This window comes from Halichoerus grypus, chromosome 4 (genome assembly GCF_964656455.1).
Source record: "Halichoerus grypus chromosome 4, mHalGry1.hap1.1, whole genome shotgun sequence".
Taxonomy (NCBI): Eukaryota; Metazoa; Chordata; class Mammalia; order Carnivora; family Phocidae; genus Halichoerus; species Halichoerus grypus.
In genome coordinates, this window is record NC_135715.1 from 74,808,322 (window position 1) to 74,821,520 (window position 13,199).

Below are 13,199 nucleotides of genomic sequence, written 5' to 3' on the forward strand. Positions count from 1 at the left end.
TTGACATAACTACAGTAGAACAAAAGAATACTACCAGCTCTATTCTGTAAAAAAGTAGGTTTAAAGTTCTGATTGATTCAATTATTTCAAGACCATCTGTGACAAATATCCACCACTTTCCCTTAAACAGAAAATGTTAAAAGAATATTTTTTTATTGCTAGAGTTTATTTTTAAAAATCAGTTTATGATACATTAATAGAATAAATTACCCATTAACTTGCTTATCAGAATAAGGAAAGAAGTCACCACACTAACCAAAGATCTGTCAAAAGTTTCAGTAAAACTCACAGAAATCTCTATACATTTTTTCTCCCATTCTTCTCCACCGAACTCCTTGAACCCATTCCAATCAGGCATTCATCTCTGCAACATCCCCCAAACAATCCTTGAATGGTCACTGTTGACCTCCACATTGCTGAATCCAGTAATAAATTCTCAGACCTCATCTTACTGGACCTATAAAGCAGCAACTGATACAGTTGTTTCTCCTTCTTGAAGACCTAATTCTATATTTGGTTTTCAAGATACCAACCTCTTGTTTCTCTTCCTACTTCAATGGCCACACCCTCTTGGTCTCCTTTGCTAGCTCTCATCTCCTAATCTGTTACACAATTAAGTTCCCCCAGAGCTTAATTCTTTTTTTTTTTTTTAAAGATTTTACTTATTTATTTATTTATTTAAGAGAGAGAGAGAGAAAGTACGTGCAAGCAGGGGCGAGGGGCAGAGGGAGAGGGACAAGCAGACTCTGTGCTGAGCATGGAGCCCAATGCAGGGCTTGATCCCATGACCCTGAAATCATAATCTGAGCCAAAATCAAGAGTCAGACGCTTCATCGACTGAGCCGCCCCACCCCAGAGCTTAATTCTTAACCCCCCACCCCAGAGCTTAATTCTTAACCTCTTTGCCATCTCTAATCAATCCTGGGGGTCCCATCAAGTCTCACAGTTTAAAACGGTACATTGATTACTCCCAAGAATCTCTCTCCATCCTACACCTGTTCCCTGAATCCCAGACTTGTATGTTCAACTGCCTGGCAATATCTCATCGCCACCTCAACCCTAACACACCCAAAAAGACTTCTGATTCCCCCAACCACACTTTCTCCTTCCACAGTCTTCATCTCAGAAATGGCAACTCAATCTTTCTAGTTGCTCAGATTTGAAACCCAAGTCCTATCCTTCTTATATCCCACATCGATATATTAGCAAATCCTGTCAGTTTTACTGTGAAAATACTCTACACCCAGAATCTCACCACCTCCCATCACCAACACGGCCAAGACTCAGATCCAACTTTCCCCAACACCTCCTACCTGGCTTAGCACAATAGTCTGCTAACTCGGCAATCTGCTTCTGCTCTCACCTCCCTTTACGTCTTCATCCACTCCAGCAACCAGATACCATTAAAAAGTAAATCCCATAGTATCACTCTGCTGCTCAGACTCTGCCAATGACCCCCAGTTTCACTCAGAATAAAAGCCAAGTCATAACAACAACCTACACAAGTACAAGGTGAAGTTCTTGCTATTTCTCTGACTCCCTCATCCACTCCACTGCAGCCACTTGAGGCTCAACAGAGTAGGAAGGCATTATCAGTCTTGGGACTTGGCACTTGGTGAACCACCTTTTGGGACACTAGTCCCTCCAGATATAGAGTGATGATGATATGACGGGACAATAGGTATACACTAAGACTATCCCAGGCAAAGTGAGATGTGCGGTCCCCTGTCCAGACAGCACCCTGGCTCCCAACCGCCACGTCTGCCCAAATACCATCCTATCAGAGAGAATTTCTCCAACCAACCTATGTAACAGAGTAACCTCTGACCTTTCTGTTTTTCATGTCCCCTTCATCATGCTTTATAGTCCTCAATAACACTTAACAGTCTTTCCGCCCTTTAAATGTTAAGTACCTTCAAATAATTAAAATAATTATTAAATGAACATGCCTAAATCAAATCGGGAAAAACTTGCTCAAGCAACATTTCTAGTGTACCACAAAAAGATGTCGAAGAACAAATGTAGTTACAAGGTGATCATACCAAGTAGCTAAGTATTATCAGGATGGCAGGGGAAAAAAATGGTAAAGGAATTTTTTTTTTTTTTAATATCTTAACACCAGCCTTAAAAAAAAAAAGAGTTTCACTACCTCTAAGAATTGCTAGGAAGTTTAAGAGCAAGAACTCACACTACTTCACAAAAAAGCACTCAACACACATGAGCTTTTGTTACTGGAAAAGCTATTTAGCCCACAGCTTAACGGATGCAACCCACATTTTCTGCATTGCAAGCGTTTCTAAACATATCTTTCTCAAGTGTTTTCTCCATACCAAAAAAAGACCGTCAGCATATCACACATTAAAACATCACCTTCATCTTTTTTATTTATTATTGAAGTATAATTGACATACAATGCTGTGCTATCTTCAGGTGTACAACACTGATTCCACAATTCTCTGCATTACTCAGAGTTCACCATGGTAAGTGTAGTCACCATCTGTCACCAAACATTATTACAATATCAACTATATCCCTTACGCTATTTCTCTGACTTTTCATCTGTGACTTATTTACAGAGGGCCAACAGACACATGAAAAGGTGCTCAACATCACTCATCATCAGAGAAATGCACATCAAAATCACAATGAGATATCACCTCACACCTGTCAGAATCAAAAAAACACATTTCTGTAAGATTTGGAAGACAGAAGGAAGAGAGCTATTCCTTTTCATCAGAGGAAGTATTCCACATTCTACCACCTTGTACCAGCTTCACAGGCATAGGAAGCTGGAAGCTCAGCAATGATTTCCTCAAGTCTCCTGGGATAGCAACAACAGTGTCCTGACCTTGAGAATAAATGTATGGATGCATGAACTGGAAACCCACCTAGGACACGCAGACATCTGTCCCTTCAGCTTTTCCAGTAATTTTGCAAGCATCTATAATTTACTGTTTTAACTATCTTTATACTTGAAATTAGTTTCTGTGCCAGTTACTGAGTTCACAACTCTCAGCCGCAAGCCTACTCTGCTATATGCAGTTTGGGATCCTAGAGAAGGAACTCTACAAACCATACTCCTGATTTGCCAGAGGGCTCCATGCTAGGCTCTGCCCGTAGGTGGTGCAAGAGGAGAGAGGCTGCCAATCTGGAGATGAACTTGCTCCTTCCTATGTGTCTCCTGTGTGTTTCCTGTCTGCTTGCAATGCCCTTGAGAGTTGCTTCTTCACCCTGACAAGTACAGTTCCTTCCAAGAGCAGAAGATGAATCCAGTTTTCAGATTTTGGCAACACTTGGAAAACTATCTTCATTGTCTTCTACCCCAAAGGAAGAGACACTAGATCAGCCAGGCATCTCCCCCTCTTCAGAGATCCAAGTATCAGCTTTGAGAGACCCCTCTCTGAAGTTTAAAAGTATTAATAATTCCAATATTTTTCCCTGTGTTCCCTCAGCCCTAGGTGTGGTCGCTGCTTCCTTCAGTTTCCACTACAAGGTACCTTAGGACAGGCGAACTGCTCTAAAAAGGACAAGATAGTAAATACTCTATGATTTGTGTGCCAAAAGTCTCTAAGGTAGTCTCTAACTAATCGACTCTACCACTACAGTATGAAAGCAGCCACGGGCAATGTGGCAATGAATAGGGATGTTGGTGTTCAAGAAAACTTCATTTGCGGGCGCCTGGGTGGCTCAGTTGGTTAAGCGACTGCCTTCGGCTCAGGTCATGATCCTGGAGTCCCGGGATCGAGTCCCGCATTGGGCTCCCTGCTCGGCAGGGAGTCTGCTTCTCCCTCTGACCCTCCTCCCTCTCATGCTCTCTGTCTCTCATTCTCTCTCTCAAATAAATAAATAAAATCTTTAAAAAAAAAAAAAAAAGAAAACTTCATTTGCAAAAAGTGTCGGCTCCGACTTTTCCTAAGGGTTGTTACTTGCCCTAGAATTCTCTTTTTATGCTTTTTGTTATCTAATTAAGAACTCCACACTTAATTCACAGTTTTGTTTATTAAAATCACTCTGTTCAACTAACATGCAGGGTATTTATCTCCTGATCAGAACTGACTGTCACTATTTCCTGCACTGAATCTTGACTATTCCTGTATTAGGTATCAGAAGCGGTTCTAAGAAACAGTCCAAAAATGGGAAACTGGGATTAATTATTTCACCTGCTTGGGTTTCAAGGCAGTGATGATGATCTTATCACCAGTGGGCAAAAAAAATGCTAGTTGTCCATGACAAGCAGTACCAAAACATTATTTAAATTATCATCTATGATATTCTTTCTTTGATTTTCCAGCCATCCTCTTGCTTCTTCCCTGGAACCCAGAGGTCATATCAACACTCTTCTTTTCTTTCCTCCTGAACCAGCTGTTTCCCTAGAGTTCTCAAAATCAGAGACGACTGGCCAAGCTCTAGGAGCAGCAAAGAAAAATCCAAGTGGTGCAGACCTTTAAACTTGAAATTAGTATTTCTCAAAGATGACCTGACAGAGGCAGAAGTAGATTGATCAAATTCTGCTTCTAGGCATTATAAAGTAACTGAGACACCAGACTTGTAAACAACTAGAAAATTGGAAACAAAATATGAAACACTGGACAATAGGTAACTCAGGACTAGGATCCTTTTAAGAAGTGAAGTGATGAGATGAGCTTCCACTTATATGTGAGATGAAGTAAGGGAAGCTAGACCCAACGCTTTTAATTCTGGGGCCATTTCCTTTGTTCCTCTCTTGTCTGCTTCACTGTCAGAGCTCTACAACCTGAAAAGCTCAACTTTGGAGCTCCATAGAGATCTACTATATATCTAATTTATTTCCCTAGCACTCTGCTTTTATTCCACACGTACCAAATGAAACATTTTGAGAAAGGAATGCCTTCAACCCAACTAAAGAATGAGGCGGAGGGAACAAGGTGAAAGGGGAGGATGGGGAGGGGAAAGAGGAGAAGGACTCTAGTCAGAAATATAGAATGCCCCTTGGAGTATGGATCAAAAAAAAATCCATAGAAATTGCACCTCTGTTCAGCAGATACTAGTATGTAAAAGTCATTTTACTAAAAGATGATGTTCAACACTGGTTAGGAAGAAGAATTCTTAACAGGTTGCCAAGGGAAGCCAGGCACGTTCTGTGAAACTTGTTTGGCTTCACAAATCATTCCATGATCTAGGTCAACCAAAAGTCCCAACTTGTACTTACGGCCTTAGACTGCTATGTAGAGTCAAAGTCCATCTCTCGATTCCAGAGAACACATGGCATAAAATATAGCCTCACTTCTGAGTTACCACCACATAAGAAGCTTAGTTTAAGATTGTGGATGCCTTGGATCTAGAAGATCATCAGCAAACAAGGGAACTCTTGGCACAGACATTCTGGGTGTGCTCACAGGCTATGTGGATTTGTCCAAGGGTGAAGCTCCCAAGCCATGGAGCAGTATCTGGCCAATGGTGCCTTGGAGGCACACAAACTCACCCCCTGACTCCTGCCTTTGGAGTCCTGAAGAGGTACAGTGTGTGTTGGCCATCGTAGTTTTCAGAGCTTCCCTGATCTGCAAGTATAAACGTCTCTGTAGTATATCTCATCCTTTTGACTAACCCTGTCATCTGCTCCTATAAGAGGCTTTAAATATACTGTGTGAAGGGTGGCTTAGGTTCCAAGCAGTAATAAGCCCTTGTTACAAGTCCTGACAAATGGAATCTCATTGCTCAGCTGATATCTTCACATCAAACTACTTCTCAGGTCACTGGTTAACCTCGCATCAGTTCCTACCCCTGGTCTCATCAGAGGCTTCAGGCCGAGACTGGGTGGGTACAGGTCTATAAAATGCTCAGAGAACCATGCTGTTCAATCCTCCATGAGCTGGTGGCATTGGAATGTCAAGGGAATTAAGTGCTTATGTAGCCTATTCCTATATAAATTCAAACAACTCCTGTATTATCTTTATGTTAAAGTTCATGCTAGGAAGAAAATCCTACAAGTCTCCTTAGTAACCTACTCTGGAGTGAACCATCACCACTTAGCAAATCAAAATAGGTCCCATTAACATTTTAAACGCACAATTCTAGATAAATAAAGGAAAGTATCATGAAGCAGTGTTCCAAATTTACTATTTTGGTGTTTAAAGATAGGAATTTATGACATCTGTTCATAAATAACAAAACACACAGAATAGTTTTAGAGTTATTTTTTAGGAAAAAAACCCCTCATTATCAGTTATAGTAAAAATAAATAAATGAAGAGTTTAATACAGTAATAACAAATACAACTTTTGAAAAACTACTTACATCCAAAGAATCTTCCTTCAACAGGATAAGGGCCATATTTTGTGATACCAACCGGCAGGAATATCCTAGAGTAGAGGAAAGAGCAACACAAGTGAGTTAACCATTCCTTCCATGAACTCATTGCTTTCCAATAACTATTTAAATTGTCTCCCTTCTTATGTCTTCCGTATTACCTTTTTAAGCCTTTTGGGGAAGACAGAGGAATTGGACAAGTGTGTGGGGTAGGAAAAGTAAGTTCTTTAAGCATATTTTAATTCTTGCAGACAGCCTGAATAGAACTGGTTGGGGAGGTCTTCATAACTAATGGCTAAAATAAATATTGGTCAATTTTCCGTGGATTTTTCTTTATGCTTGTATAACAACAGGATGAGTCTTGGATTATCTTTAAAAAACAGCTAACACTTTAGGAAGACACATGGAATGTGACGGTGCTTCCAAATCAGCATAAACGAGCCTACCCTACTATCAAGATCCCTCATTTGCTTGTTTAAAAAGTAGGTAATTCTCACAACAGATTTCAAAGGAATACTATCATATGCCGAGAGAATCACTTTTCCTACCCAAGTTCAAAGCAATCCCCATTTCAAGAATTAAACCTGAGTTAAAAAAAAAGAAAAATTTGTTTAGAACAAAAGAAATGTCTTCCAAAACCGATTCTTATCAATAATTTCCATCACATTTTAAAATAGTTATCGCTATAGACTAAGCAAGATACTCTTCTACTCTCCTCCCAGAAGGTGAACATGTTTTCTCTGAATCACTTTCCTACTCAGGCTTTGTAGTCCACGCCAAAACATCTGGAGATACTCGGTGACACCACAGAGCAGGAGGAGAGCTCTCCTCCCCACTCAAATCCACACACCCTGGGAAAGAGCAGCTCCAGCAAATCCTAAGACCCTGGATGTCTTTCAGGACTTTCCTTTCAAGCTACCCTCCACCCTCTGAGTGCCCCTTGAGAGAGTTAGCGCTTTCACCAACCACCAATCTCAATTTATCTCATTGAGAAAAGGTAAGAAAAGAATCCTTCCACCTAGAAAGTTGTTTCTTTTTCCTCAGCACCTGAAGATAAAAGATTAATGATCACAGAAACATGAAACAAATCATCAGCATGGAGAATTACAACCTTCAAGCAAGTACCTGGGTGACAATCTCAAGGAAGGGGCTTAACCAATACTGTTCCTAAAACAAGGAAGAGCCTGGATTCTCCTCCACAGAACAGCTAAAATATCCATTCCATTCCGGTAGATGCTATATTTAAGTGGAAAAGGAGACAGGCATTTAACTAATGGGCAAGTCTCAGAACTACTGCATTTACGTGACATATCTACTCAGCAGGGCTTCCCTCCCCCTACCCCCCTCCAACCCCGTGCTGAGGAAACCCTATTAAAAGGCACCAAATAGACTTCAAGACACACAAAAATTAAGACCAAGAAAAACCTTGTTTTGTTGTGTTGTTTAGGAAGGAGAGAGACACTAAATATTTGTTTATTTTGGAATGTACAAAGTATATCCTTCACTAACTATTGTCATTTCAGAATATTTTGTAGATCACCTCAGAACACAAGCCTTCAAGCACAAACTTATGGCTTTTAATCCAAATATTTTTTAAAGCAATACCATAAAGATATAGTCCAGACAGTTAACAATAGTTACCTCAAGGGAATGCGATTATTTTGCTTGCTAAAACCACTACGTATTATTTTAAAAACGAGAACAAACTGAATAATTTAAAATCATAATACTACATGGGCAAATACCTGTTTAACCTCTAAGACAAAAAACAAAAGTAGGAAACATGAAACAATTTTCTATACATTTTCAAATTTGTTCAAGTCTGTATTTTAACAATAGTGATGAGTAAAAATAAGACTTTTCCAGAATGCCATTCAAAGTTCTGTCTGATAGGATTGACATAATTGAAGTCTTGGTTTGCCATTAAAATTTTACAAATGTATTCTTCTTTCCTATAAATTCTTAGATCAGGTCCAGAAGGGAGGTCTACACTTTATTTTCATTTATAAAAGGAGATGTTGCAACTTTAATTATTTCCCACTATGGGAGACTTGCTCTTTCTTTATATCCCCAGAGGCTTCCAGCAACTTCATGCAACATAGACTGTTACAAATTTAGTATAACTAATGCAAAAGGATTTGCTGGTAGTTTTTTATTTGAACAACAGCTGCAGAAGCGAGCTATAATTTTTAAGCCCTAGCTTGCTGCTTTATTTTATATTTTTCAGTTTAAGCAAAACACTGCTTGACAACTGAATCTACACAAAGATATTATGGAAAAACTCTTAAGTATTTTTTTAGCTGTTGCAGGCAGAGGGCAAAAAATAAAACCACGGACACTTCCATGAATTTCAATATACAAAACTAAAGGTTTCTGGAAATAGGTTTTGTTGTTTGTTTGTTTGTTTTAATTTGGAAAATGAAGTGAGGTTCTGCTTAGAGAATTATCACACAGAACACCTGTACTATACAGAACATGGAAGTTTAACACAGTTACTTGTGACTTAGCGAATGTGGCAAATTAAATTATGTCAACCCCAGTTTGGTGTGCTTGATTTCTAATGTTTGTGGATAAAATGAGATCAACTCTTGGAGAAGAGCCAGGTATGAAATGTCAATCCACGCTTGTAAATTGAGGTCTGGTTCTTTAATCTTGCAATCTAACAAAACGCCCATAAAATCACTGAGAAGGGAACCTCTGGGATTTCACTTTTTACATCTGAAATTAACAGCACACTACAAAAACATTTAGCCTTTCTACTACCTGAATATAATCAACATACAAAGAAATCAAAATATTACAGACTCTATGGTACTTAGAGCAGGACTTCATTTTAAGAAAATAATTATCCATGCTAGAAAGTATCACCAAACCAAATCTCTCAGATCTTGCAATCATTCTCTCTCTCTTTTGAGATAAGCTCACATTGTCAAAGATACCCAAATCCAGATTTCTTTGGAGACATTTCTGGAAGGGTTAGGGACAGTTTATCCTTACTAACCATGTATCTTAGGATCAGATTAATAAAGCTACCCATCACTAGGATTTAGCATGTTTCCAAACCCTCAGTAAGTTTGTTGGTCCTAAATATTTTTCAGAGAGAGTCTGATCAATATTTGAGTATGAATGTATGAAACACACTGCCAGACATCAGGAATGGATAATGAAAGATAGTATTCTTAGTCTATTCCAGATGGGGTCAAAGTCCTTCATCATCCAGAGAACCAGGAAGCTAAGGACTCATCCACAGAAACACACACCTGGTCACCTTTCCCTCCAGATCCTTCTCAGGAAGGCTCCGTCACATGTAAAAGCACATGGCCTCAGCCTTGCCTTACAAACCCCTCCCCTCCCCCAAACTGGGCTGTCCTGATCCATTCTCTGTGCAGAATTTGTTTTAAATTCAATTAGCCAACATACAGTACATCATCAGTTTCAGATGTAGAGTTAAATAATTCATCAGTTGCATATAACACCCAGTGCTCATCACACCACGTGCCCTCCTTAATGCCTCTTTTTTCTTTTTAAACAAATTCTTAAAGGCTCAAGTTTTAAACGTATATCATCCACGAAGCTTCCCTGGTCTTTTCTAGGAAGTGAATATCAACTGTCACAGGTACATGCTCAGATTTTCGGCACTTTCACAGTCTCTGTGACCTAGGCCGAGTTGCTTGGTATTTCTGTGCCTCTGTTCTATCTTTAAAAAAGGGATGATGGCTATCTGCAAGGAATCAGATATAAAACTGACCACGACAGGATTCAGCACAGTATTTGGCATATTCTAGCTAACATTCACTCAGTAACTATTATTAACACCAGTCATACTTAATATCTCTACCTCACAACTAGTACTTTCTCATCTATGTTACTCTCGGCTTTGTCTCAGAATTAACTCATGCTCCAATTAGGGAATGTAAGTTCCCCCAGCCTAGAGTAGAGCATCTGGCAACAATGTTAGTTGCAGGTAATCAAGAAATAACATGTCTGACTTTTTTGTGAAAAACAACACTCAGATTGAGACCACCACCAATGTCCCAGCTTCACTGAAAACAGAAACTGGTCTTCCTTTCGACAGGCAAGGCAAATTATAGGCAATAATAGGAGGATCAGGCACCATATTCACTCACTTTTAAAAATTAAACTTCTAAAACTCTAAGAAGTGGTTTAAAAGTATTAAATAATGAGTCACAACAACTTAGAAATGGTTTAATGAAAGCTATTGCCCACTTAATGACTTTATTTTTTTTAAAGATTTTATTTATTTATTTATTTGAGAGAGCGAGAATGAGAGAGAGAGAGAAAGAGAGCACATGCGAGGGGGGAGGGTCAGAGGGAGAAGCAGACTCCCTGCTGAGCAGGGAGCCCAATGCGGGACTTGATCCTGGGACTCCAGGATCATGACCTGAGCCGAAGGCAGTCGCCCAACCAACTGAGCCACCCAGGCGCCCTCACTTAATGACTTTAAAATAGATTTTGCTCTCACTCATCCTGCATCCATTAGAAAAAAAAAATATAGATTCTGTAGACTTCGTATCTGTTGTCTATCCATTTAATAGATGTCTTACCCAGTAGCAATAAGGAAATGACACGATTCACAAAGGCTATAACTGAAATTTCACTTTAGACTAACGGATGCCAAATCTTTAAGCTAAAAAGAAAACTGCCAACTCCTTGAAACACAACTAGTTAGCATAAATTCAAGCCCAGCACAGTAGGATTCTGGCATTAGGCCAGTTCCAAACTACCTAAAACCCACAGGCAAGAAGACTGTCTATATAGTACTCATTGGCTCCTAAGAGACACAAATACCCTGGAACTTAATTTGATTAAATGTTTGCAAGGTATGAACTAAAAGTTACATTTTACAAATGCTTCTTTTTTTTAAGATTTCATTTATTTATTTGTTGGAGAGAGACAACACAAGCAGGGGTGCGGCAGGCAGAGGGAGAAGCAGACTCTCTGCTGAGCAGGGAGCCTGATGCAGGACTTGACCCCAGGACCCTGGGATCATGACCTGAGCCGAAGGCAGATGCTTAACCAGCTGAGCCACCCAGGAGCCCCTTACAAACACTTCTTAAACTATGATAGAGAAACCCAATGCTGAGGAGAGCCAACAACCCCAAACACCAAACATACCAACTGTTGCCTCTAGAGGTGAACTGTTACCATAAGTATCACTAAAACAATGTGATTAAAGGGTGAGAGTCAATAGTTATAAGACATCCCAATTTCAGGGACGTTGACATAGGACAACAAGGTGCATCCTGGAATGGCTGAAACACAGGACCATTGTCCCCCAGTCTTCCAATTTCAGAGAACAGTTTTATGAAAGCTATGTGAATCTGTTTAAAGGGAGCCCCACACCAGAAGTGAAGAGCCCTGGGACCTCACACCAGAGTGGTCATGAAACAGAACATAACCTTTAGAAACACTGAACTTCCCCCCTTGAGTGGTAAGACTGTTCGTACGTAAAGACTGAAGACAGAATTCAGAAGGCACTCAGCAGGCATTCCATTCGTTTGCTCTCCTGTCCTTCCTTCACAGAGAAGTAGAATTGCTAGACACCTGCTCTTCCTCCCAAATATCTTCTGAGTGCCCAAAAATGTACACAGAATGCACTACCATATACAGAATATCCAGTATAATGGAAGATAGATCAATGATGGCTCACATTACCAGGGGGATGAGGAACACAGGACGAGTAAACAGTCGTGCAATCCATACTGCATCTGGGGCACGACCTCACGCTGCATATAGCTGTCACCTGTGGTCTGGCATGGACAAGTCTGATACAATGTCTGGACGTCTACACTTTGCTGAGCCTTCTGCATCATTTGCAGGCTCGACAGATATCCTAAATCAGAAAATGACATTTAATCCCTCGACACTGCCCAGGATTACCAGTAAGTTTTGAATGCAAAGTGAAAAAGTAATTCAGACAGAGCTCTTTCAAAGAATATCAGTTCCCTGGCTGTTGGCGGCATACTGAAAAACACCAAAGATATGTTTGAATTCTGATACACTAGAAAAAAAATGGGAGTAGAAAAAAGCCTTCAGAAGACAAGATTTCGCCAAAGTCATCAGCTTTTATATAAGCAGGAAGCATCAACTCATTGTGGTCTTGCAGAGTAGTTGCTAGGAAAGATGAATTTTAAAATATCTAATGGCTATGAATGCTTCTGGTATCAAAACTACAAATGTTGCTATACTCTCTTTGAAAAAAAGCACAAAGTAATATAACCATTATTTTTACAAACTCTTCGGACGGGCATCAATTATATTGTAAGGCTCAGAGAAGACTCATGGCATTCAAGTCAAGCTTTCCTTTATGAATTATAACCCATTTGTGTTTTCTGGGTTGATTTTCAAGCCTTCGCTTTCATTTGTGTTTATTCCAAACTCCTCCAGACCCTGATACGCTCAGGTATGACGAAAGGAACAAGCCGGAAAAGGGATGAGTGTGCTGCCCAAGGGCAGAGTGATCTGGTGGAGAGGCCATGAGAGGGACAGTGGCCTTCTTCCAGCTAGCACAATGCCAGCAAAGTCACACTCGCTTCTTACAGCAAACACAAGAAAGCACTTAAGGAAGTCGTCTGGGGCTAGGAGCATAGAAAGGTCAATAGTCCAGCAGGAACACTCAAGCTCTGTTTTCCAGATCTTATCGTTACCGTGCAATTTTAACTCGAGGGGTTACTCCCTTCTTTGATACTGCTCCAAGAAGAGCAGAAAGCGTTCCCTAAATTGCCAGCATTTCAGGGCAGTAGCCCTACATGAACCACAGGCCACATATCAGAAGCAGGTGTTTTAGCCCAGATTTATATGAGAAATCATACCTGAAGGGACAACATATATAAATAGAGAGAGGGACAGTATACCAAAAGCAAGTGTTTACCTTCATTTTACAAAATATTGCT

The 13,199-nt window shown here is 40.0% G+C and overlaps 1 protein-coding gene across 3 annotated transcripts in view; it reads right to left on the minus strand.

The window, feature by feature from the left end:
- LOC118544814 (phospholipid-transporting ATPase IB) overlaps window positions 1–13,199 on the minus strand; it is a 581,647-nt gene that overhangs the window by 378,063 nt on the left and 190,385 nt on the right. For all 3 annotated transcript variants that reach the window (XM_078070549.1, XM_078070551.1, XM_078070550.1), the window contains exon 24: window positions 6,274–6,338. In XM_078070549.1, coding sequence (XP_077926675.1) covers window positions 6,274–6,338 — 65 coding nt within the window. The remainder of the gene's footprint in view (window positions 1–6,273; window positions 6,339–13,199) is intronic.